At 37.9% G+C, this 26615-nt stretch overlaps 1 protein-coding gene across 4 annotated transcripts in view; it reads right to left on the reverse strand.

Annotated features, from left to right (window-relative positions):
• The window catches only part of C12H9orf85 (chromosome 12 C9orf85 homolog), a 128548-nt gene that overhangs the window by 80194 nt on the left and 21739 nt on the right, over positions 1 to 26615 (reverse strand). For all 4 annotated transcript variants that reach the window (XR_009251828.1, XM_058695702.1, XM_058695701.1 and 1 more), the window contains exon 2: positions 9978 to 10084. Coding sequence is in view for 3 of the 4 variants with exons in the window: in XM_058695702.1 (XP_058551685.1) it covers positions 9978 to 10084 (107 nt within the window). In the remaining variant the exon portion in view is untranslated. The remainder of the gene's footprint in view (positions 1 to 9977; positions 10085 to 26615) is intronic.

Consider the following 26615-nt stretch of genomic DNA (forward strand, 5'->3'; position numbering starts at 1 on the left):
AATAAGGGTTTTGCCTTCTTTTTACTTCTCCGTGGAATATAATTCCCAGAAACATTCAAACAATCTTGACCATGCATATATCACAATTAAGCATTTCAGTGGAAACCACGGTCAAAAACACAGGTCACTCTATAAACAATGTTTATTGACAAAGGAGACAGTAGTATACTTAAAAAAAAAAAAAAAAAAAGTTGCCATACTTACTTTTTTACAATGAAAGACACAAAAGGAAAGAATAAATAATTAAAAGCTAAAATATATAGTACATATTTAAGGGTGAAAATCAGGACAAAATTTGAAGTTTTCGAAGAACTGCTACAAATACTATTTTGAAAATAGCGCTGACTTGGGAAGCAGGAGACCTAGACTCTAGCCCAGCTCTGACATGCCCTTGTCATATAATCTTTGAAAGTCACTTTGAGTCTCATTCTTCATAATGGATACTAAAACTACTGACACCTTAGCATGAACAAAGAGAGGGGCACCAAATTGTACTAGTAATCACTCTATTTGTCAACTCCTAAAACTCAGTTAAAAAAACAAAAATAAAAACTCAGTCTTTTTTAATGACATTGTTGTGATATTCACATGATTTTTTATATTGTATAATAAAACATACCGACGTTCAGAAGATCGGTATAACTGAGTGGAATAATATTTTCCAAATTCATGATGTTACAAAATCACACGTAGGGATGGGGGCACCTGGCTGGCTCAGTGGGTAGAACATGTGACTCTTGATAGGATTTCTACAATTATCTTGAAAAAGCTATTAAAATGTACTTTTAATCCTTTTAAGATGTACTCTTTCCTTTTTCTTCTACTAGCCAGAAGAAATTTGTAAAAATGTATAACAATGCCACTTGTCTCACTAATATTTTTGTTTCAAAAGTTATTTTTCATAAAAATTATTAATCCTTAATGGGCACATGTTGTCTATATTCATATTATTTATTAAATAATTTTTTAAAAAATTCGAGTTCTCATAGCTAACACAATAAATCTTAATAAATACAACCCATATAAACCAAGCTTTCTCAGGTCCTGAGTAATTTTTAAGAGTTACAGAGGGGTCCTGAAACAAAAGGTTTCAGAACCACTGATCTAGACAAGAAATACCAAGGGAAAAAGAATTGAGCTTATATTTCTAGTACTTGCTAGAAGTAAAAGGCTTATTTTACCTTGCCACAACTTCTCTAGGATCGCTTTCATTTCCTGGTTATATTATTACACATTAACCTTTATCATAATTCAGCTCCACTTGTAATACCCTGACATGTGATGCCTAGGTGCTTTCATAAACAATGAGCTATGGTACTCCACCCTTAGTGTACCAATCATAGAAACTTAACATTGACAGAATTCCATAAAGCCACACTTCCTGCCGTGACTCTAAGTAATCTGCTACGTAGAAAGTTTCTGAAACTATATTAAGGAATTACATCATATGATATAATTAGAAAATGCTTTTAAGGAAACAGTATCTCCAAACTCTAAGAATTTTGAGTAGAAAAAGTTACAATTCACTTCCTTGTGTCCCTAAATGATGCGTTTGAAAATAAGTGCGGGGGTGCCTGAGTGGCTAAGTTGGTTAAGCACCCAACTTCGGCTAAGGTCATGATGTCAACAGTTAATGAGTTCGAACCCTGGCATCAGGCTCTCTGCTGTCAGTGCAGGGCCTCCTTCAGATCCTTGGTTGGTCTCCCTCTCTCTCTCTGTCCCTCCCCAACTTGGACTCTCTCTCTCTCTCTCTCAAAAATAAAAAAAATTTAAAAACTAAAAATAAAAAATAAGTGGAGAGATTCTACTACCTCTTCTCACCAACGTAGATTTGATTAGAACAATGCTTTTTTTTTTAATTTGAGAGAGAGCACGTCAACAGGGGAAAGGGGCAGAGGGAGGGAGTGGGGGGACAGAGAGAGAGAGAGAGAGAGAGAGAGAGAGAGAGAGAGAGAGAGAGAGAGAGAGAGAGAGAGAGAGAGAGAGAATCTTAAGCAGGCTCCACAGTCAGAAGCTCCACTGACCTGAGCCAAAACCATGAGGAGGAGGTTCAATTGACTGAGCCACCCAGGGGCCCCTAAATTTGCTTCAAACAATTCTTAGAAGAGTACAAAGCATTCACCCTCTGACCAAGAGTAAATTTAGAAAAAAAGAGAAAATGGAAATTATTATACTTTAGAGCAGGCAATTTTCCATCAAAGTTTGCTGTATCAATCAATATTAATGTCAAAAAGTAGGTTTCATGAACAGGTGAACAACTGGTGACAGTCATGAAAACTCTCCACTTGACATTTAAATATTAAGAACCGAGGTTCTGGGCAAGAATAAAGCCAGGGTTTATAGTCACCATACACTTCGATATCCCATGAAAAGCAACCTGTGACCAAAACTCCACTCTAGGACATTTTAATACTCCTGGATTGTGGTTCCACAACTCTCATATCACTGATTAACCATCAGAGCCTCAACCTATTATAAGAAATGCTGGAGCTGAAGAATAGAAGCAAAGACCCCTAACTATATAGCTAATTGTCACACATTGATAACATGAAGGGACTGATAATACTGTAGTATGTAACAATGTTTAGTCTTTTTTAAATTTTATTTATTTATTTTTTTTTTAAGTAAACTTCACTCCCAAGGTGGGGCTTGAACTCACGACCCTGAGATCAGAGCTGAATGGCTCTACCCACTGAGCCAGTCAGCCACCCCTATGTTTTGTTTTGTTTTGTTTTGTTTTTCTTTAAGTAATCTCTATGCCCAATGTGGGGCTGGAACTCACAATCCCAAGCCTGAGTCTCACACTTCTCTGACTGAGTGTGAACCAGCCAGCTGTCCCTGAACAAATGACAATCTATGTGGAACCCAAAGACAATACTACATATAGAGATAGCTTGAGATTATCCGCATTATCTGTCAAAGGGAACATGGGATTCTTGTTCATTTTCCCTCCATTCTCTGGTGACTTCCTCACAGGGTTTCCTATAAGCATAGTTTACAGCACTCTTTTACCTTTAATTCCTATCTTTTCTAGATCTATCTCTCCTGTTTTCATTTTATTATTCCTCTGCAGTCTCACCGTGTATCTCTCACCTTTTACTTATAACTAGCCTTCTCACAATCTGCCCAAGAATTATTTGTAGGCCTGTCTCTCCTAATAGATCAAAAACTCCCTGGTGTTGGAGATTCATTTCGGTATCTTCTAGAGTATACAGCCCAGTGCCTTACATGTGAAAGGTGCTATTTAAAAAAAACTGCAAACAAATGTTGGCAAAGATACAGAGAAAATGGAATCCTTGGGCACTGTTGGTAAGACTGTAAAATGGTGCAATCACTATTAAAAAAAAGTATGAAGATTAAAACAATTAAATTAGACCATTAAAAATAGAACTACCATATGATCCAGCAATCCCACTTCTGGGTATACATGCAAAAAAATCGAAAGCAGCGTCTGGAAGAGGTATTTGCATGATAAGGCTCATAGCAGTATTCACAACAGCCAAGAGGCAGAAGCAACTTAAGTGTCCATCAACAGGTGAATGAAAAACAAAATGTAGTGATATACACACATACACCAACATTCAATGGAATATTACCCAGCCTTAAAAAAGAAGGGAATTCTGTCTCATGTTATAACAAGGACCCTGGAGAACATTACGCAGAGATAAGCCAGTCACAAGAGGACAAACACTGTTATGATTCCATGTATACGAGGTATTTCAAGTAGTCAAATTCACAGCGACAGAAACTAGAAGGATGGCTACCAAGAGCCGAAGGAGCGGGGGCCGGAGGGGGGGGAAGAGGATCATTGTTTAATAGGTGTAGAGTTCAAACTTGCAAGACGAAATGTTTTGGATATCTCCCGCACAGCAGTGGGAACACGCTTCACTCCACTGAGCTGTGCGCTCACAAATGATTAAAACAGTAAATTTTACGTTATTTGTTTTTTACACCACCACAAAAATTGACAGACAGATAGATAGATAACTTTAAAAAGAACAGCCCTGCTGTACAAGATTATCTTGAAGGTCTTAGTTTGGCTAATTTGGTCAGAAAAAAAGCTTGGTGGCAAAGAGAAAGCAAGCATATGGTGAGAGGAGCAAGCCAACAGGGTGGCTTGACCCGCCTAGGAGCCTCTCCTCCTCCCCCTTTTCCCCCAAACAGGGTTACTTTTCGTTTTCTCCCACAGTTTAGAGAACCTCATCCCCACCCCCACTCCCTCACCCACTACAGGAGCCAAACAAAAGCAGAACTTCCTGGGGACAAAACTCCACTTAGGCTCCTGCTGCTGGAGACTCAACTCCTCCTGGCAGGAGCCCTTGAAACATTTATGTGAAATAAGCCTTTTTTAAAATACTAGTTTATCCAAACTCTGGGCCAAGGAACACATTTGAGTAGAGGTGACATAGAGGAGAATTCACTTATTTAATGCAATGAAATATGAAGAGTTAAGGGCTACAGTGAGGCAATAAATCTTAAAAGTTATCAATTAGATAATTTCTGCTAAAAACCTAGATGTGAGAACCAGGGGTAGTGACTTCCATTTAAAAGCAAACAGCATTTTAAGCACCCACGTGTCCTGAAACTTTTAAACCAAGACATCCCTAGAGCAATGCTGGGCGCAAGGCATGTTACACCCGTTCTTCCCCTCACTTAAAATATTTTTTAGGATGAAATCCACTTTTAAAATATTTGATTTTTAAGGAATCGCTACACCCAAATCTTCTAGTCAGACAATCAAAAACGACTCCAAACATTGCCAAATATCCCCTGGGGGGTAAAATCCTCCCCTCCCGGTTGAGAACTGCTAATACAGAGGACTTAGTCCACTTCTTTTTTTTTTTTTAATTTTTTTTTTTAATGTTTATCTTTATTTTTGACAGAGAGAGACACAGCATGAGCGGAGGAGAGGCAGAGAGAAAGGGAGACACAGAATGTGAAGCAGGCTCCAGACTCTGAGCTGGCAGCACAGAGCCCAACATGGGGCTTGAACTCATGAACCGTGAGATCACAACCCGAGCCGAAGTCAGATGCTTGACTGACTGAGCCACCCAGGCGCCCCATAACTCAGTCAACTTCTAAAGTCAGACCCCAATTTGTTGTGGCCTGTTGCTGTTTTATACCAGCTTCTCCCTCTCTTTGGTTACTATGGTAACGTTAAACATAAGCTCACACTATATTCTTGGTAAACTTTTCTGTTATGAAGAGAAAAGAGGCAGGCTACAGATTCTAACAGAAATATGGGTATTTACCTATAACGCTTCTAAATTAATAGCTGAAAAAGGCTTCTTGGTTACTTGAAACACAAGGTGTAAGAAGTTTCTAGATACTAAAATAGGCTTTTCAGTGCCTGAACATAAAATCTATTTGTCTAGATGCCTGGCTGGCCCACTTAATAGAGCATGCAATTTCTGATCTCAGGGTCCTGAGTTCAAGCCCCACGTTGGATATAGAGCTTACTTAAAAATAAATGAATGAATGAATGAGTAAATAAAGTTTTATACGTTGTATTCAGCAGTGGATAACATCCATAAACAAGATAGGTAACTATAAAAATTAATACAGCTTTGGGCTCAGATGAAGGGAAGAGGACTTTTTGAATGAATAATACAAGAATGAGAAATCACTGTAGGAGAACAGGACAACATGGCTTTGGAATGGAATCAATTTGCATTTGAATCTGAACTTTCTGATCTTGGGTAAAACATTTAATCCCTCTGAGCCCAGAAAATAGGAGGAAAAAAAAAAAGCCTCTTTTGTTTCTTATCTTGAGGAAGGGGATAGTCTTTTACCTATCTGTATTTCCACTATACCTGGAAAATAATGTCAAGAAATGAATTTTAAGTAGAAAATGTCAAGACTCCTTTCTTCTTTAAGAAATCATTCAATATTTTTAAGACCTCTTGCCCTTCCAATAAGTCAGCTCCACACCAAGGTTATTTAAAAGATCCATGAACGACTTGGGACTGACCAGGCATGGAAATGAATAGGTTTCTTTTTCAAAAGTCAAAAACAGGGCCCTTGAACAATGAGGTTTTATATAAAAAGATTTAGACTCGTCCTCATCCACAATTCTTACATTTGTAAGTAATCTTTAAGCCTAATAAGAATTCTACCATTTGGGTATCACGGGAGATGTTGGTATAGCACCATAGAAGCCCTCCACCAGAGAGGAGCAGGTACTTGCCTTAAGATCAAAATACAAGCCAAAAGGAGTGGGGGATCCTTCCACAGAATCGCCTTCACCTCCAATTGGCATAAAACAGGGTGGTGGTTAATCTTAGCTCTTTTACAGAGAAGAAAAGCTGTGAAAAGCTGAGCATTCTCTTTATGAGCCTTTCACTTCATTTCTATAAAGACCTGAAGATCTGAGCATTCAATGATAGTTAAAATTACCTTACATCAAAGGGTAGTACCAGTATGTTAACATCACACTAACAGGCAACCTGCATTTTTATCCCCTCATCCCATTCCCCTCCAGCAAATACACAGTTTCAACTCTTCCCTCTTCTAGCTCTGGTGAGGACATCTAGTCTTTTCTGAAAAGTCTCAAGGAACAGCCCAGGGTCGTTTTCAGTAATTAGGAGAAACTGTCATAAAGAACATGCTTATAAAAGTCCCATAGCATATCACCTCACTGAAAAGGAAAAGGAAACATGAAACATTTTCTGCCAAGTGCAAATATAACACAATTTTTGCTTCCATCATCAAAATAGATAACCTGGAGGAGTTTAGATGTCTAACTCTTTTTTGGGTCTAAAATTTGGGGTTAGATACCATGGGCAATGGAAATTGGCTAACTGTGTGTGGTTTTGGTAATTTACAAGTATAATGAATGAGATAAAAGGGCTTCGATTTTCCCAAAATTCAGAACACTACTTCATTCCAAAAGAGATGTCACCTATAAATAGCCTCCCTCTTCTTAAATTTTATGTTTGGTTGAACTTTCCCCTATGTACATCATTTGGTTAATCTGTGGCAAGAGACAGCTAGACAAGGAATATTCAACACTTTAACCAATGACAATGTTCAGGGTGCTGGAAAATGAATCTTTCCACAAAAGACACATCCAGTGTCAAAGAAAACCTCTTATATAGATCCTGACAAAGGAGATTTAACGTCTAAGTGAGATCAACTTGAACAAAACATTCAAAATTTCTGAACAAGTTATGTTACCATGAATACCTTTCATCAGTGGACTTAAGTCACTTACAATGTTGGTAAAGTGTTAATATGCAGAGAAAAGCCACGTGGATATAGGTGAGTTATACTCTCTACAACACTCCCAATCCTGGGTTGGAGTCAGAAGGCTAGGCTTTCCAAAATGCCTAATGTGTCATGTGTTTGGTGTAATCTGAAATTCAAGATGTTCTGGGCCAGGCTGGTGACTTCCTACGGAACATGTTCAGACCTTGTTTTAACTAGCAGTTTCTTAGTCTCTTATGAGTAATCATTTGTTCTACATTAGCTTGGGCTTCTTTATTCCTAAAGATCTTCCATTAGGCTTGAATGTCTTGTTATCTGTTACCAGGTATTTACACAGTAATATGTTTCCTTTATTTTGCACTCATCGTTAGCTATTCTGTGGCTAACCCCATCTGCCTTAGGGTGACGTGGAACAGCAACTCCTGAGGTCCTCTTAGCCTTCATCTCCTGACCCACCTGAAGTTTCTCAAAGGGCTCTGGGTCACTGTACTACCTAGGTAATGACAACATTATCATGAGTTTCCTTCACCTCAATGACTCCAAGACAGGCCAGAATTGCTAACCTTTGGGTCTAGGTGTCCAAATCCAACCATTCTTTTTTTTTTCTTTTCCTTTTTTTTTTTTTTTTTAAGATTTTTTTTCTTTTTTAATTTAAATTTACTTAAGTAATTCCTATACCCAACTTGGGGCTCAAACTCATGACCCCAAGATCAAGAGTCACATGCTCTTCTGAATGAGCCAACCAGACGCTCAAAGTTACACCAACACTTAGAAATCACTTTTTTTTAAGATTTTTTTTTTTTTTTTTTTTTAAGTAATCTCTACAACCCAATGTGCGGCTCAAACTCACAAGCCTAAGATAAAGAGTTGCATGCTCCATCGACTGAGCCAGCCAGGTGCTTCTAGAAAGCTACAAATCTTATAGTAAGCCTATAAACTAAAACTACATGGTTTATAGCACAACCAGCTATAGAGAACATAGTAGAAAACACAGCTAATTCATTCATGGAAATTTAGCATTGGATAGTACAAACAGTTGCCAAATTCTCTACTGCTAATTTGGGCCACTTAGCATAAAACTCATCGGATTTGTTTAAAAGTATCTTCTTTTGGAAGGAAATGCTGAAGAACATGAGGAAAAGACTGAAGAAGAGGAGAGAGAAGCTCATGTATCTATTGAAAAGGGGGTCAATTACACCCATGAACGACTTGGGTGTTCTGCTCTCAAAGAGTAAACAGGAAAAAAAATCTAAATAGCTGAAGTCAGACTATCCTACCTAAAGGCTTTTACATCTCAGTATTAAAAGGAGTATTTTATGCAAAATAAATTGCCCAAACTAAAACATTCAAAAATGTCAAATATTCTCAAGAAAACAATAGCTTGAGCCCTCCATACTTCAGGTAACACTTCTTCCCATAAAGGAAAAAGAAATGAATACATTGAAGGAACATACAACTACTGAATAGCTAAAAGAAAAATAAAGCAACAAGGAGCAAATGTGTTTCAAAGATCTACTATATAGACTACTAAATTAAAACTCATAGTATATGTGTAAAAAAACTACTGCACATATTAATGTTAATTTTTATATTTAAAACAATCACTTTTCTCTTTTAAGCAGCAATTATCCCCCAGTATGATTCTTACTCAGTTGAGCTAAAGGATATAAGGGAGCAGCACCAGGATGTACATAGGCTGATAAAAGAGAATCCCAGAATTATAGAAAAAGGGTAAGGTACTGAGGGATGAGAAACAAAGTCCAGTACCTTTTCATTTGCACCCAAATCTTCAAAGAAATGAAACCATAGGTTATCAGTCTAGCAATTTATTTGATACTCGATCTAAACCATTTCAGTAATCTTCATGGATAGAATTAAAAGGTCACACCCCTGGGGCGCCTGGATGGCTCAGTCAGTTAAGCATCTGACTTTGGCTCAGGTCATGATCTTGCGGTTTGTGAGTTTGAGCCCACGGTCAGGCTCTGTGCGGACAGCTCAGAGCCTGGAGCCTGCTTCTGATTCTGTGTATCCTTCTCTCTCTGCCCCTCCCCCACTTGTGCTCTGTCTATCTCTGTCTATCCAAAATAAATAAACATAAAAAAAATTTAAAGAGGGGCGCCTGGGTGGCGCAGTCGGTTAAGCGTCCGACTTCAGCCAGGTCACGATCTCGCGGTCTGTGAGTTCGAGCCCCGCGTCAGGCTCTGGGCTGATGGCTCGGAGCCTGGAGCCTGTTTCCGATTCTGTGTCTCCCTCTCTCTCTGCCCCTCCCCCGTTCATGCTCTATCTCTCTCTGTCCCAAAAATAAATAAAAAACGTTGAAAAAAAAATTAAAAAAAAAAAAAAATTTAAAGAAAAAAAGGACACACACCCCCCCCCCCGGGTGACAGATGGAAGCTACACTTGAGATCACAGCATAATGTATAAACTTGAGGAATCACTGCGTTGTACACCTGAAACTAATGTAACATTGTGAGTCAGCTATACTCAAAACGTAAAAATAAAAATAAAAACATCAGACTTCTTTCAAGACTTTGGTCAACTTTGGTAAAGATGATCCACAATAAATATTATTGCCTGGTTAATGGGAGACAGAATTTTGCAAAACAAACTCTCTCCTCTCTTCCCTAACCCATCTTTTATGAATAAGAACCCATAAAAATGGTACATTATTTATAGGAGAATGGGGTGGACAAGGATGAATCCACTTTATAAAGCAGGAATAAACTATGATACATATATTATTGATAAAGTAATTAAGAAATATAACTCACCATTTTTTAGGCTTTGACAATGGTTTATATTTGCTGTATTTTACACGCCATTCAAGAACTTCTTTACAGCGCTGACAAACTCCATCATGAAGCTTTGCATTAATTTTCTTAAAAACAAACAGAAAAACAAATTAAAAATTTCACTTGTGAGCCAGCATTGCAAACCCATGAAAAAGGCACATGAGAAATTTAAGTTTTTTTTAAAATAGTAACCTATGGAGTGCCTGGGTGGCTCAGTCAGGTAAGCCTCCAACTTCAGCTGAGGTCATGATCTCGCAGTCCATGAGTTCGAGCCCTAACTTGGGCTCTGTGTTGACAGCTCAGAGCCTGAAGCCTGCTTGGGATTCTGTGTCTCCCTCCCTCTGTGCCCCTCCCCTGCTCACTCTCTGCTTCTCTCGCAAAAATATACATTAATAAATGAATCAATTAATTAATAATAAAATAGTAACCTAAATTTAATCGGTGTAATATTTTAAGATACAGTATGTGTATGTTTTTTTACACTATGTATTTTTACATGCATTACTCAAGTTGGTTCTTTTACAAAGGCAAAGATTCTTAATGAGGGGGAGCTCAGAATTAACCTTTTGGCAGGAGTATATGTTTTTAGATTTATTTATTTTGAGAGAGAGAGAGCGCAGGGGAGGGGATGAGAGAGAAGGAGAGAGAGAGAGAATACCAAGCAGACTCCGCAATGTCAGGACAGAGTCCGATGCAGGGTTTGAACCCACAAACTGCGAGATCAATGACCTGAGCCAAAATCAAGACTTGGCAGCTTAACTGACTAAGCCACCCAGGCACCCCGGCAGGACTATTTTACAAAGTCCTCCCCATTGATTCTGATGTGCACAAGTGTGTGTGTGTGTGTGTGTGTGTGTGTGTGTGTGTGTGTGTGTGTGTTGAATGTTTATTTATTTACTTTTCAGAGAGAGACAGAAAGAATGCAAGCAAGGGGCAGAAAGAGAGGGAGACATAGAATCTGAAGCAGGTTCTGTGCTGATGGCGGGGCTCAAACTCACAAACCGTGAGACCATGACCTGAGCTGTAGCCAGATGCTGAACCAATGGAGCTACCCAGGCTCCCCCTGATGTGTACAAATGTTAAAACTCAAATTGGTACAGACAGGATATGTGCATTTTACTGCGTGTAGGTTATATTCAATGAAAATATAATAATAAAAACCTAATTCATATTGTAAGCCTACTGTTTCCAACAATTCGAACTTTACCACTGAGAAACAAGAAAATACGCTGAGAAATTATAGTCCCAAATTGTCAACCTGGAGGCGTGTGAGCAGAGACCAGGATACCTGAGAAAGGAGTGTCAGGGAGAAGCAGCTTGAAGCAAAAGGGTACTTAGTCTTCAGCTGTAATTCTGTATTCTCACAGAAAGAAAAAATGTTTTAGAAAACTGATTTCTAATCTGATTCCTTCAGAATAGAAAATAAATGTGTGCTGGGAATATCTGCGGTGGGAAAAGGGCTTTATGAGAGGGAAAAACCCCATTTTTATTAGGGTTTTCTTCTCAAAATGTGTTGGGAAATTAGGAGGATGAAAAAAATTTTAATGTGTCATGTGTTCTCCCCACCAGTTTTATATTTTATAATATATTCGTGTGATTCAGGACCTAGACTCTATATTCTCACTAAGTCCTCTGAGAATTCTCTATCTTACTTTGGCTCTGCAGGCCTGGTCTCTGCCTATTGTTGAAACAATGAGAAGAGGTCATTTTATGTTTTCTTTGCCTCCTTTGTTTCCTTTTTTAATTTCTCAAGAGGAGACAGAAAAGCATCACAAAAGATGCAGAGTCTTTGGGAGGTTATCTGATGCTGAGTCAAAAGCACAATGTTTAAAGATCATCTGAAAAAAAAAAAAAACTGAACAGTGCTTGCTTGGTATTCTTTAAAGTTCTACATAAGAAGGTAAAATAATTTGACACAACATTTACTCAAAGAGAAAATATTTCAAGGGTATGTTCAAAAATCATAAATTAAGCTGTGAATACGTTTTGTTTGATTTTACTTCTGTGGTGAAAAACATATTCTGTTACTTATGAATTGTGTGTTGGGTATTCCTTTCTCCCAAACCTAGATGTAGAGTCCCTGGAAAAACAAATTCTGGGGGCACCTGGGTGGCTCAGTCAGTTGAGCGTCTCACTTCGGCTCAGGTCATGATCTCTCAGCTCGTGGGTTCGAGCCCTGCGTCGGGCTCTGTGCTGACAGCTCGGAGCCTGGAGCCTGGTTCGGATTCTGTGTCTCCCTCTCTCTCTGCCTCTAACACACTTGCATTCTGTCTCTCTCAAAAATAAATAAACATTAAAAAAAATTTTTAAAAGAAAAAGACAAACAAATTCTACATGAGGCTGTATTCTTCGCTTATTGTGGTCTGTTACCTGTTGCCAAAAAGAAGAAAATCTGTGTCCAATACTAAACTCTTATCAAACTCGATACTTAGCAGTCCCACATAAGGCTTGCTAAGGAATACCCAGAACTAAAGTTTACATCTCATCATTTGCTCTCACTGCCCTCTGGTGCCTGGAATTTCTTACTAAAAGCATTACTTATGGCGGGGGGGGGGGGGGGGGGGACGATGCCTGGGTGGCTCAGTTGGTAAGCAACCAACTTTGGCTCAGGTTATGATCTCATGGTTTGTGAGTTCAAGCCCCGCTTCAGGCTCTGTGCTGACAGCTTGGAGCCTGGAGCCTGCTTCTGATTCTTGTGTCTCCCTCTCTGACCATCCCCTGCTCTCTCTCTCTCTTTCTCATTCTCTGTCTCTCTCAAAAATAAACACTAAAAAAAATTTTTAAAGCATTACTTGTATTTGCCCAACTCTAAGAGTCATGGGAACAAGCTAATGAATTATGACGACGATATGAATGTGATAGGAGCTTTCTAACTAGAATATTCTTAGAATGCAAAACATTTTGTTATTGCAATTTTATTATATATAACACACCCTGCTTGTTAATCAGGGAGCATTATTTAGTTTCTTGTTTGTTTCTGTATCCTATTTCTGACCAGTTCATCTTGATTTACAAAGCTGCACATAGCTGGGCAACTGGTTTCTTCAGGGTGGATCGGACAGTAGAACAAAACAGGTCTTTGTGGAAACTTGTCCTGTGAGGGATGTGTGAAGCAGTGTAAATGGAGATGTGGTAGAGTTCACATGACTAACAGGCACTACTACAAAATTAAATTTGATTTTCACGTGTTAAGAAATGAATGAGAGTAAGAATACAAATGCATGGTACTTTCACTTAAAAATAGTTGCAAAAAGAGAGAAAATTACGTACTTCTGTTTTACCATATTTTGGCAAACCAGAAAAAGTAAAATCCAGAGATTTGAACGATGAAAGCTAATCCTAGTTCTAGGAACCATTCTGCCTGGAGCAAAGATGACGATCTTACCTTACTCACACCTATGTTTACAACTAACCCTGTTTTGGCAATTAATTTTAGCATATCCCTCCTGGTAGAAATCATAGGTTATTAAGGTTCAGATTTATGCATGCCCAAATATAAAATCAAAACTTAGTTTTGTAAGTATAAAATCCTTTAAAGATCATTTTGTTTAACAAGCTACTTTCCAGATCTTTGAAGGAAGAAAACTTCATGAGATTCCACTGAACTTAGGTGGAACTTAGCTAAAGAAGAAAACCTTGTTTATCAACCTTTTTTTATTTTTAGTCAGAATAAATTTAAGGTGTATCAAAAGACACTAGTAAATGTTATTCCTGCAGTAAACATTCTATTGTCAGACAATGCGTCTTTTGTAATATAATACAGCAATCTCAAGAAGAAATTAGATGAGGACATTACCACCCAAGAGGCAAACTGCAAATATAATATCTGTATCAACATGGTAATACTGAAAAATATTGTATAAAATATAAAGTGCCATTTAATGGAAGGAAGATACTATTATGGGAGAAAGGAATTTGAATACCACTCAAGAATAAATAACTAATAACTTTCATTAGGATTTTTTTGTACATCATATTTCTTTAAGAAATGCTAAAGGTAGGGGCGCCTGGGTGACTCAGTCCATTAAGGGTCCAGCTTTGGCTCAGGTCATGATGTTATGGCTCATGGGTTTGGGCCCTGCGTCGGGCTCTGTACTGACAGCTCAGAGCCTGGAGCCTGCTTCAGATTCTGTCTCCCTCTCTCTGCCCCTCCCTTGCTCACGTGCTCTGTCTCTCTCCCTCATAAATAAATAAACATCAAAAAAATGTTTTTTTAGTGTTAAAAAAAAGAAATGCTACAGGTAAACAATGGTATATTTTTCTTCCCTTCATTAATTAAAAAAAAAGAATTAAAAAACTATTTAAAAAAAATTTTTTTTTGTTTTTGTTTTTGTTTATTTATTTTTGAGACAGAGAGAGACAGAGCATGAGCAGGGGAGGGGCAGAGAGAGGGAGAGACAGAATCTGAAGCGGGCTCCAGGCTCTGAGCTGTCAGCACAGAGCCCGACGCGGGGCTCGAACTCACGAACAGGAGAGATCGTGACCTGAGCTGAAGTCAGATGCTCAACCGACTGAGCCACCCAGACGCCCCAAAATCTAAATTATTAAAAAGAATAACAATTCTAACTGCTGCTGAAAATCCATTTCCATGAAATGGCCTTGTTCTTCCCCGGCATTACCCCGTCCTCCAAAATAAGGTTGTGGTGCTAATATAGTTACAACAGTATTACTCCAGAAAACAGGATTTTTATATCCTATTTATATTTAAAAGTATATATTTTTAAAATTTTCTATTAATACCCCTTAGACAGGATTAATAATCTCTAGATTTGGGAGCAAGAACTTATATGACTAATAATACTAACTTAAAAATGTGTCTTTTAGGTTGTGACTTTCAAATCAAAAACTGTTTTAAATCCTTTTAATAAATACGGCCAGAACATTGTTGGGCATACAGTATCTTCAAAATAAACACAACCAAAAGTAGGTGAGGGAATCAAATTACAGGGAAAGTGAGGGTAGACAGGGAAGATGATGAAGCCGGTCAAGAGCACAGCTAGGAAACACACCATGAGTGATGGACCACAAGTGAGATCCAAGGTTTCTTAGCCAGAGCTTTCTAGCAGCCAGTAAAACATGAGCTCCACTCCCCTACCTGCTTCAATGTCTGTAACATGCCCAAAATCCAATTTCTCGGAGGTAGCACAACTATTCTTGCTACTGAAACCTAAAGTCTGATCTTTCCCAAAAAGGAACTCATAGGAATAAGCCACGGTCTCAAAAACACCCTTACAAGATAAAGCGGTTCACAGAGCTGTTTTCTACCAGGGTTCTCAAAGTAGTCTGATGTTACGTAACGTCAAACACAGTGAGGTAAAAGTTATTCTCAGGAGTACAGACGCCTGATATCAATAGGATCTATAGGAATGCACTGCATATGATAAGGCCATCATAAATAGTATTTCTCTTAAATGAGTTCTAAAAACATTCACCTTTATTATGAAAAATTTCAAACAGGCAGAAAATTTAAAGCAATAGTAATGCACAGCCACATACACATTATCTAGAGACAATTATTAACGTTTTTAACCTGTTTTTGTGTGTATATTCTTAAACTAAGTTGCAGACATCATGACCCTTTACCTCTTGACCATAATATACCCTAGAATACTTTCTCCTAATTAACCACACTGCTGTTACACTTCAGAAAAAATGAAAAAAAACTCTCCAATGTCATTGAGTATAGCCAGTCTACCTTGAAATTTCCTCACCTGCCCCCTGCTACCTAAATCAGTATTCAAGTACTGTTTGGCTGTTATCTCTCTTTTGTTCTAGAAGGATGTCCGTCTTTTATCCTCTTTTGCACTGATGTTTTTCAAAATTCCAGGCAAGCAAATTTGTCTGATTCTGGATTTATCTGATGCTTTATTCCTGACGTAATTTAACTCATTGTTCTTTCTACCATATTTCCATAAAATGTAAGTTAGGTTTAAAGGCCTGGTTAGATCCAGGTTTAACAATTTTTTGATAACGCTGCTTCTGCACAATTCATATTACTCCCATCAGGAGACACAAAATATCCAGTTCTCATGGAGTCAGGGATATGAAATTGGACTTGGATAAGATGGTGACTGTCCTGAGCACTTCAAATGATAAAGATTAGTAACAATCTACGTGGTCATATCAATATACTGTTCCACAATAACATTTCATTTCATGGTTTTAGCACCCACTCAAGACCCTTTGCCTTGGGACACCTGGATGACTCAGTCCACATTGCCAGCATGGAGCCTGCTTTGAGTTCTTCTTCTTCCCCTTTCTCTACCCTTCACTGCTAAAGCTCACGTTCTCTCTCTCTCAAAATAAATAAACTTTAAAAAAAATTTAAAAAGATCTTTTGCCCGAATCAATAATTTTATTTATTTAGTAACCTCTATACTTACTTATTAAGTTATTTAATCAATTAATTAATTTACTTATTGAGAAAGTAAGCAAACAAGTAAGCTCTATGCCTAATGTGGGACTTGAACTCACAACCCTAAGATCAGGGGTCACATGCTCTACTGACTGAGCCAGACAGGTGCCACTGAATCAGTCACTGTAAATGCTAATTCTATCATTCTTTGTATACTCATTAAAATTTTTTTTTAAATTTTTTATTTTTAAAAGTTTTTTTTTAAGTTTATTTATTTTTTAGAGCGAGAAAGCACAAATCGAGGAGGGGCAGAGAGAGAGGAGACAGAGAATCCCAAGCAGGCTCTGTGTCATCAATGTAGAGCCCAACATGGGGCTCAAACCCATAAACCATGAGATCATGACCTGAGCTGAAGTCAGAGGCTTAGCCAGAGTGCCCCTTCATTAAGTTTGTTAAAAAAGGTTGCCAGCTGGGCACCTGGCTGGCTCAGTTGGAAGAAAAAGTGACTCTAGATTTCAGGGTCATGAATTTGAGCTCCACTTTGGGTGTAGGGAATACAAACATAAATAAACTTTAAAAAATAATTTAAAAAATAAAAATAAAAAGGTTAGCAGCAGAAGTCAACTAACCTAACTCACCTAACCTAGGTCAATTCTTCATTTTTTTCTTTTACAGATCTTACTTTTTGTGTCAAATCTAAGAAGTCATTGAAGAATCATGAAGTTTTTCACCTGTATTTTCTACCAGAAGTTCAATAATTTTAGCTTTTAAATTAAGTCTATGATCCATTTTGAATTAATTTTTGTATGTGATGCAAAGCATTGGTAGAGTTTCATTTTAAATTAAACATGTATGTCCAAGTTCCAGCACCACTGATTTGCATTTGTACCTTTGTCAAAAATTAAGTATGTGTGTATCCATTTCTGGACTCAATATTCTATCACAGTAATCTATGTTTCTCCTCTTTCCCCAGTACCACCATGTCTTAATTGCTTTAGGGTCTTGAAATCAATACTGTGCATCCTCCAACTTTGTTCTTTTTCAAAATTGTTTTGGCTATTCTAGTCCATTTGCTTTTCCATATACATTTTGGAATCAGTTTGTTGATTTAAACAAAAAAGCTTGCTATGACTGTGATTAGGATTACACTGAAACTATGAATACATTGGGGGAGGATTGACATTTTTACAACATTGAATCTTCCAATCCATGAATACTGTATTCCTGAGATAAACCCCACTTATCTGTGACATGTTGTATTTTTATTTATTGGTGAATACAATATGCTAATATTTTGTTGAAAACTTAAAAATTGTCTAAGTTCAGTGAGAGATTCTGGTCCATAGTTGTTTCAGGTTTTTTCTTGGTGTCTAACTCAGTTTCTAGAGAATTCATGTGCAGAGTATAAAAAGTTAAAATGGTAGTAAAAATTTTATATCTTGGAAGAATACTAGAATATTAAAAATCTTGTGGAGTCAGTGCAAAGCCATATTTTTAAATGTTTAAAAGCACACTTACATATTTAAAAGTGTTTTTGTCACAAACCTAGGAAAGAGAATTATCCTAACTATAATGGAACTCAAATTTCTTACAGTTATAACTAGCCATTGGTTTGATCATATTTACCAGAACACTTTTAGGAATAAATTTTTTAAGTGGATAAATATGAAATGGGGCAGGGAGGGAAGAGGACAGAGCTCAAACTTTATTTTTTTTAATTGGTTTTTAATGTTTTATTTATATTTGAGAGAGAGACAGAGCATGAGTGGGGAAGGGGCAAAGAGAGGGAGACACAGAATCCAAAGCAGGCTCCAGGCTGTAGCTGTGTCAGCACAGAGCCTGACACCGGGCTCAAACCCACGAACCATGAGATCATGACCTGAGCCAAGGTCGTATGCCCAACCGACTGAGCCACCCAGGAGCCCCAAGAGCTCAAACTTTAGATAGAAATCCCTTTTGTATTCTGTCCAGTAGTCTGTAAACTTTGTTCATCTCCTTACTGCTTAGTTTTGCAACTACAGTGATTATTTCCCCTCAATACTTTTCCGCACTATGTATTAACAATGGTACACTATACTATACCATTTTCTTATAAGAATTACTTTTGTAGATGAAAAATAACTTTATTGATCAAGTCCCAAGACAACGTGCATTCACATCTAAATATTAATATTAGAAAACATTATAATACAGATAAAGAGAAAAAGACAAGTCTCAACATTCAGAGATTCTATACTTTCCAGCATTTCAAGTATATTTACAAAAATTTGTGTTTTTTTCTGTCCATGTTGTTTTATAACTTGTCATTATTTTTTTTCATATTAATATAGACTTTGGAAGCTTGTTTTTATTGGCTGCATCACATTCTCTTGGAGTTAAGTATCACTTAACTTACCCTATTTCCTATTATTTGACAATCTGGTTGTTTCCAATTCCTGACTGAATATATATTTAATGTTTATTTTTATTTATTTGTTTTGAGAGAGAGAGAAAGCGAGAGAGAGACCGTGCGCACACTCGCATGAACAGGGCAGTCACAGAGAATAAGGCAGAGAAGGAATCCCAAGCAGGCTCTACACTGTCAGCATATAGCCCAATGTGCTATGTTAACTGCCTCAGATGCTTAACCGACTGAGCCACCAGGTGCCCTTATATATATTTTCTTAAGTAAGCTCTAAGCCCAACTTGGGGCTCAAACTCATGACCCCAAGTTCAAAAGTCGCATGTTCTACTGACTGAGCCAACCAGGTACCCCTGAATGAATGAATATACACACACACACACACACACACACATATGTGTGTGTGTGTGTGTGTGTGTATGTATATATGTATATATATTCATATATATATTAATGTGTTACATTATAAATGTCAGGAAACTTCTAATGAACTTGCAAATTCTCATCACATTATATTTACACATAACAAGTTCTAGTCCCATTTTAATAAGAGGGTAAAACTAACAGGAATTTTCTCAGAGGTAAAAACCTGCAGTAAAGAAGAATTATCCCTTTTTTTCTTTATATATTTTTTATCTTTTATTTAACTGTTTAAGAGAGGGAATACAAGCAGGTAGGGGCAGAGAGAGAGAGAGAGAGAGAGAGTGAGAATCTTAAGCAGGCTCCACCCCCAGTGTAGAGCCCAACGTGGTGCTCAATCTCATGACTGTGAGATCATGACCTGAGCCGAAATAAGAGTCGGCTTATTACGTTAATATAATAATATATTAAAGTATATTTTTAAATTTTTATTTTAGGTAGTCTCCACACCCAAGTGGGGCTTGAACTCACAACTGTGAGATCAAGAGTCACATGATCCACTGACTGAGCCAGAGAAGTGCCCCTAATTATCCCTTTCTTGAATCAAGTATATAATTACATGGATATTATTAGGAAGCAAATGTCTGTAAAATTGTCTACAAAAATTTGCTTTTTTTTAAATCCAGGTAAAGATTTTTAAAAGTAAACATTGCCATTTTCCTTTTTCAAAAGGTAATTAAAATTTAAATTAGGTAAAAAAAAATTTACTCTTGCTATAATCAACTTAATATCACATTGAGACCATCACTACTATATCATCCAGGATATCAATACTGAGTTCTACTCACTTCACACTTTCAAACCTACAAAATCTCTTTTTAACGTGATAAAGAACAGTCTGAATGTCCATTAGTCTCAGAAATACCTTATTTGGATTAAGTTACTGAGTCTTACCATTTTTATGTATTATTTCACAAAATGAGCTGATCATGTAAATAACCTAGAAATACTTTTGAAGTGAGTTCTGATGGTGAAATTGGTTTTATTGTCATTTAAGGAAAACTGTAAAACCAAAGTTACTATAGGCTTACTTCTTTTTAGAAAATCATTGGCTCAATATAGCTCATTACAGATTAGCTGCCAACATTTACAACGATCTGTCACAAAAAAATCAGGCCACGTCTCCTTTAAGCAAAATAGTACCCTAGAGTTCTAAAATACTTAGGCGGGTGCCTGCGTGGCTCAGTCAGTTGACCGTCTGAATCTTGATTTTGGCTCAGGTTGTAATCCCAGGATCATGGGATCAGGCCTGGTGGCAGGCTCCACGCTGAGTGTGGAGACCACTTGGGATTCCCTCTCCCTCTGCCCCTCTTCCCCGCTCGTGCTCTCTCTCTTCCTCTCTCTCTCTCTAAAATATAAATAAATAAATAAATAAATAAATAAATACTTGGTATACACACATATATCAAACACATGAATATTTGAGCTACCAATGGTTAACTTTTTACCATATAACACTCTAATTAAAAGATACCAAAAGCATAGGGGTGCCTAAAGCATAGACTTCTGGCTCAGCCAGAAGAGTGTCTGGCTCTTGATCTTGGGGTCGTAAGTTCGAGCCTTATGCTGGGTGTAGAGATTACTAAAAAAAAGGAAACCAAAACAAAACAAAACAAAAAATACCTAAAGCATAAAATGAGGTCTATTTCTACTACAAGCTAAAATAATTTTCTTCCCCAAAGTCTACTCCATCTTCCATTCACTCTGTGTTAATCCTAAATCCTTAAAGCACCAATACCAAACTGAAAGAAGTGAAAATATACACAAGAAATAGTCAAACTGTTCCTCTTACTCAATATACTTACAACGTAAGTTTTTATAGTGAAGAAATAATATCTGATTCCCTCTCCCACTTTTTTTGTTACTGCTGGAATCTTTAACAAATGACATCTGTGAAAATAAACAATTGCATTTTCATCCAAAGACTGAATATAAAATGAGTCCTGATCATCCCAAACAGAGGACTATTATCTCAGTAAGTGGGTAGAGCTATTGTAGGTTACAATTATACAGAGAGGGCCTATGTACAAACTACCTACTGATTTCTTTCAGCAGCCAAGCAAACTACCCAGATTTTCACTGACAAACTTAATCCTAACACTTAAGTGGAATCACACCTGCCTACACGCAGAAACGTGCTGGTGCAATATCTTCTGGCAACAGAGAAACCTATTAAAAAACACATTTCTTCCCAAAGTATATTTATTCATTTACTCTAAGAAAAAATTAAAATAAGGTAGTGCTATGCATTTTTACAAGCAAATATTTCTAAAAGATACTAACAACCAAAACAATGCATTGATAAACTGATCACATCTTTAAAAAAATTTTTTTAACGTTTATTTATTTTTGAGAGAGAGAGAGAGAGAGAGACAGAGAGACAGAGAGACAGAGCGTGAGCAGGGGAGGGGCAGAGAGAGAGGGAGATACAGAATCCGAAGCAGGCTCCAGGTTCTGAGCTGTCAGCACAGAGCCTGACACAGGGCTCGAACTCAAGAGCTGTGAGATCATGACCTGAGCCAAAAGTCGGACGCTTAACTGACTGAGACACCCAGGTGCCCCTAAACTGACCACACCTTTAAAAGGTGTGGTCAGTTGGATCAAAGAGCACTCTGGTATGAAGATTTTTAATTCTCTCCATTTTGTTCTAAATGGCACAATTTAGGAGGATATGTTATAAATGTTAAAAAAAAAAAAGATTTTTATGGAAGGACCCACAATGCAATGCTAAAAACAAACGATAAGCAGAACATTAGAAGGAATAAACTCCCGACAAGAGAAATTTTGCCTTACAATTAAAACATGGGCACTTAGTATTTTAAGATAATGGGCCGCCAATTATCTTTGAGCCATTTTCATTATTAAGTATGGGGCATTTTTAGTAAATAAATAACCCAAGAACACCTTCTCTAAATAGAAAATAAATAGCTTTACTATTGGAGCAGTTCTGTGGGAAGTAAGCCTTTTCTTCCTCAAACTTTTGCCGTAAATGATCAAAATGTCAATGGTTTTATCTAAGAATAATTTTTGTATTTCCTGAAAAAAGACCTCACAAAGTAGAATTGAAGCCCCAACTCCATTTGCTCCTTCTCAAGATCCTTTGCTAAAGCTTCTTCCTCTGCTTACCCCTTAAAAGTATCCATTCCCTAATATTTATTTAGTCATCCATTCCCTCACTCACTTACTCATTCTCTGTCTCTGTCTCTTGAACCTAAGTGCCTGTTCAGCATTCCTTTCTTTTCACATTATGTATTTACTCTTGGTCAACAGAACCTGTAACCCCAGCCTCAACCATGAAGATAATATGCAAAACCAATACCCAGTCCTACCGTCTCTCCGGAGGTCCCGCTCTCTCTGACTGCACGCACAATATTCACTTTCCTCCTCATGGAAATCCTTGAAATATCTCAAATTCATGGAATAAATAGCAATCCCTATCTTAGCAATAAAATCTGTTTCTCCTTTGTCCCAAACATTATTGTTAGAAAGTCTTCTTGGGGCGCCTGGGTGGCGCAGTCGGTTAAGCGTCCGACTTCAGCCAGGTCACGATCTTGCGGTCTGTGAGTTCGAGCCCCGCGTCGGGCTCTGTGCTGACAACTCAGAGCCTGGAGCCTGTTTCCGATTCTGTGTCTCCCTCTCTCTCTGCCCCTCCCCCACTCATGCTCTGTCTCTCTCTGTCCCAAAAATAAATAAAAAACGTTGAAAAAAAAAAAAATTTATAAAAGAAAGTCTTCTTGTAGGCTCAGATTAAAAAAAAAATCTCAGGTCAGCTTTGACCTTTGACTTCTCCCTCTCCTTTTACCAAAATGCCAATACTGACAAAATCAGTTTTCCCACCATGTCCCCAACTGTGTCTTCTACTCTACATCCCCCTACTTCCTCATATCAGGTCCTCATTTCCGATCTGAAGTAGCATCCCAAATGGAAGATGGATTAGGGAGAAGATAGAGAATGGGAGACCAAGCCACCAACAGTTACATTTTAATGGACATCCCTCCATAACTCTCCGCTAGTCAGAAACCTACACTCTGTAACGGCATTCTAAGGCTGATATTCGGAACTCTCCACAATTTGATCCCTGCTTTCCTTTCTGGTCCTACCTCCTCATTTTCCTCCCTGTCTACCTAAGCGCTCCCCAGTAAACAAATCTGGCAGGACAGAAACTGCACTGGGCCTCCTCCTGTCTTTGCTCTGCCTGCACTCTACCTCCTTTTCCTCAGTACTGGTGGACTGAAGTTTCATTCTTCATTCAAATTCCCGTTCTGCTTTCCAAGCAGTCATCCGAGATCCACTGCAGTATCTCCCACCTCATTCAATTCTGAAGATGTACACAACACCTACAATGGCCAGGCAATATTAGATACTAGATGGTATCTAATGTGATACAGGTTTAAAAAAGAGCCAGGTAAGGACCTTGCCCTGGAGCAAGTAAGCAGGCAAATGGAAAGACAGCTTTAGCACTGTGAATATTATGACAACAGATAGACAGATAGACCAAAAATGTTCTGGGATCATACTATGCCTAACAACGTCCAGTATACGAGGAAGACCTCGTGAAAGCATGAGAAAGCTTATGGCCCTTCTGGAAAATGGCAAGCAGTCAGAACAGCTGAACAGGAAGGTGTGAAGAGAATGAGAGGAATGAGCTAAACTATCAGAGAAATTATTTACCAAGCTAAAGAATTTTGACTCTTATGCAGGGAAGGGACCTGATTGGATAAGATCCTAACGTATGACTTAAAGACAAGACTAGAGGGAAATAGGGAGATTAGTATGGAAGTTGCTACAGTCATCCAGAATTATATAATAAAACACTAAATTTGGTTGTGGTAGTGGGGATGAGAGAGATGGGCACAGGCATGGGAGGTAATAAAGACATAGAAATGATCTGGATTCAGCGCAGAGAACAAATGACTACAACAGAGTTAGAGCAAAGGCAAGACTCCAGGGAAGAGGGACTTTTAAATCAGTTCTCAAACTCTTGGGTACATAAGACTCAACTAGAAAGCATATTAAAAATCAGACTTCTAGGGACGCCTGGCTGGCTCAGCCAGAAGAGTATTTGTCTCTGGATCTCAAGGTTGTGAGTTTGAATCCCATGTTGGGTGTAGAGATTACAAAATAAATAGATATAAACAAACAAATAAAATAAAAATCAGATCTCCAGGCCCCACTCTCTGAGACTGTGATTTTTTTTTTAACTTGGGAGCTTCTGTGGCACAGATCATGCTTTGAGAACCCATGATGGAAGGATGGGTGAATGCTCTGGTACAAGAAAGAGCCCAGACAGAGTGGGCTTCTGAAATAAAACCCCTCCCACATTCCCAGTGTAGACTTAGATGTATAAACAAAGAGAGTCTGATCCTTGGAAAGCTAGTCACACGGACTAAAGTATGGGGGAAGGTAATTAGCAGAATAGTCTCAGGTGTGGTTTGAGGCCTAAAGAATGATGACTCGTGGGGGTGCCTGGGTGGCTCAGTCAGTTAAGCATACAACTCTTGAACTCGGTTCAGATCATGATCCCACGGTTCATGAGTTCAAGGCCCACGCTGACAGAATGGAGCCTGCTTGGAATTCTCTCTCCTTCCCCTTCCCCTGCTCATGCTCACTCTTGCTCACTCTCTCTCTCAAAAGAAATAAACTTAAAAAAAAATAAGAATGAACCTGGACTCAACCCAAGAACTACTGATTGAGAATTTCTGGCAAATGGGATTCTGCATTTTACATAAGCTTTCCAGATGATCCTTAAGCATGCCAAAGTTTAAGAAGCATTGCCGGAGGTAGCTGAAGCAAGTAGACATTTCTAGGGAAAAAAAGTATATTCCCTACCTCACCTCTGCTACTGAAAGTGCTACTCCAAGGGAGGTGATATACTTTTCCTTAGAATGTTGTAATTGTTATGGTTGAGACATGATGATGATCATGAGAAATGACACTTATGTAGTGTCTACAGCTTAAAACTCAGTATTTACAGCTAAGTACATCATTTCCTCACAACTATGTTGGGGGATAAATAGTATTATTCCTACTTTACAGACGAAGAAACAAGTCCAGGCAGGTTTAATCATCTACCTACAATTGCACATCTACAAAATAATACCATGGGGGCTCAAGACCAAGTCCTCTGACTCCAAATACCATGTTCTGCCCTATTATTCCATATTGCCTCTCTTTTAGAAACTAAATCTTAGTTTGACTCCTAGTTTCACTGTTGAGAGCATCACTTTGAGGATTTACACTTTGATTTCCAACCAAGTGAATGAAAGAAATATTTGAAACATACAGTGTTACAACTAGACTACTTGTATTACAGAATAATGCAGCAAATATCTGAAAGAGGCTCCAGAATGACCTCAAAACTGACAGAAAAAGCTATGTTGGAGACATAAATCAGGAATCCAGAAAAGCTCCAGGATACTTTGGTGGCTCAGTCAGTTGACTGTCCCACTCTTGATTTCGGCTCAGGTCATGATCTCATGGTTCGTGAGATCAAGCCCTGCTTTGGGCTCTGTGCTAACAGCGTGGAGCCTGCTTTGGGTTTCTCTCTCTCTGTCCCTCTCTCGCTCTCTCTCCTTGCTCTCTCTGAAAAAAATTAACATTTTTAAAAAAAAAAGGAATCCAGGGGCGCCTGGGTGGCGCAGTCGGTTAAGCGTCCGACTTCAGCCAGGTCACGATCTCGCGGTCTGTGAGTTCGAGCCCCGCATCAGGCTCTGGGCTGATGGCTCGGAGCCTGGAGCCTGTTTCCAATTCTGTGTGTCTCCCTCTCTCTCTGCCCCTTCCCCGTTCATGCTCTGTCTCTCTCAGTCCCAAAAATAAATAAAAAACGTTGAAAAAAAATTAAAAAAAAAAAAAAGGAATCCAGAAAAGCTATTATTTAAGAAGCATTTCCAAAATTTTATATCAAAAGACATCACCTCAAAATATGTTTTATCCTCAATTCTCACTCATCTGTGTAAAGTTCCTTAATTCAGACATGGTCACACTGATACAGCACTATGCAGAAACCATCTGTTTTCCACCCTGATTTCCTCATGGTCTATACAAATAAAGAGAATTTATATCAGTAGTTTCTGACCTTTATTCCTATTCCAGGAATTTAAGCTAAATCTACACATGATGAAAACTGGGAAATTATTTCTTTATTCTTCCCTATTTTTTCCCAGTTTTATTGAGAAATAATTGACATACACCAGTGTGTGAGTGTAAGGCATAGGGCATGGTGGTTTTACATATATATATATATATACATATATATACATATATATATGTATACATATATACATATATATATGTATACATATATACATATATATATGTATACATATATACATATACATATAGTATATGTACATACTATATACATATACACATATACTATATGTATATGTATATATGTATACATATATATATGTGTATATATATATATATACTGAAATAATTA

The sequence above is a fragment of the Neofelis nebulosa genome, chromosome 12 (genome assembly GCF_028018385.1).
Source record: "Neofelis nebulosa isolate mNeoNeb1 chromosome 12, mNeoNeb1.pri, whole genome shotgun sequence".
Lineage (NCBI taxonomy): Eukaryota > Metazoa > Chordata > Mammalia > Carnivora > Felidae > Neofelis > Neofelis nebulosa.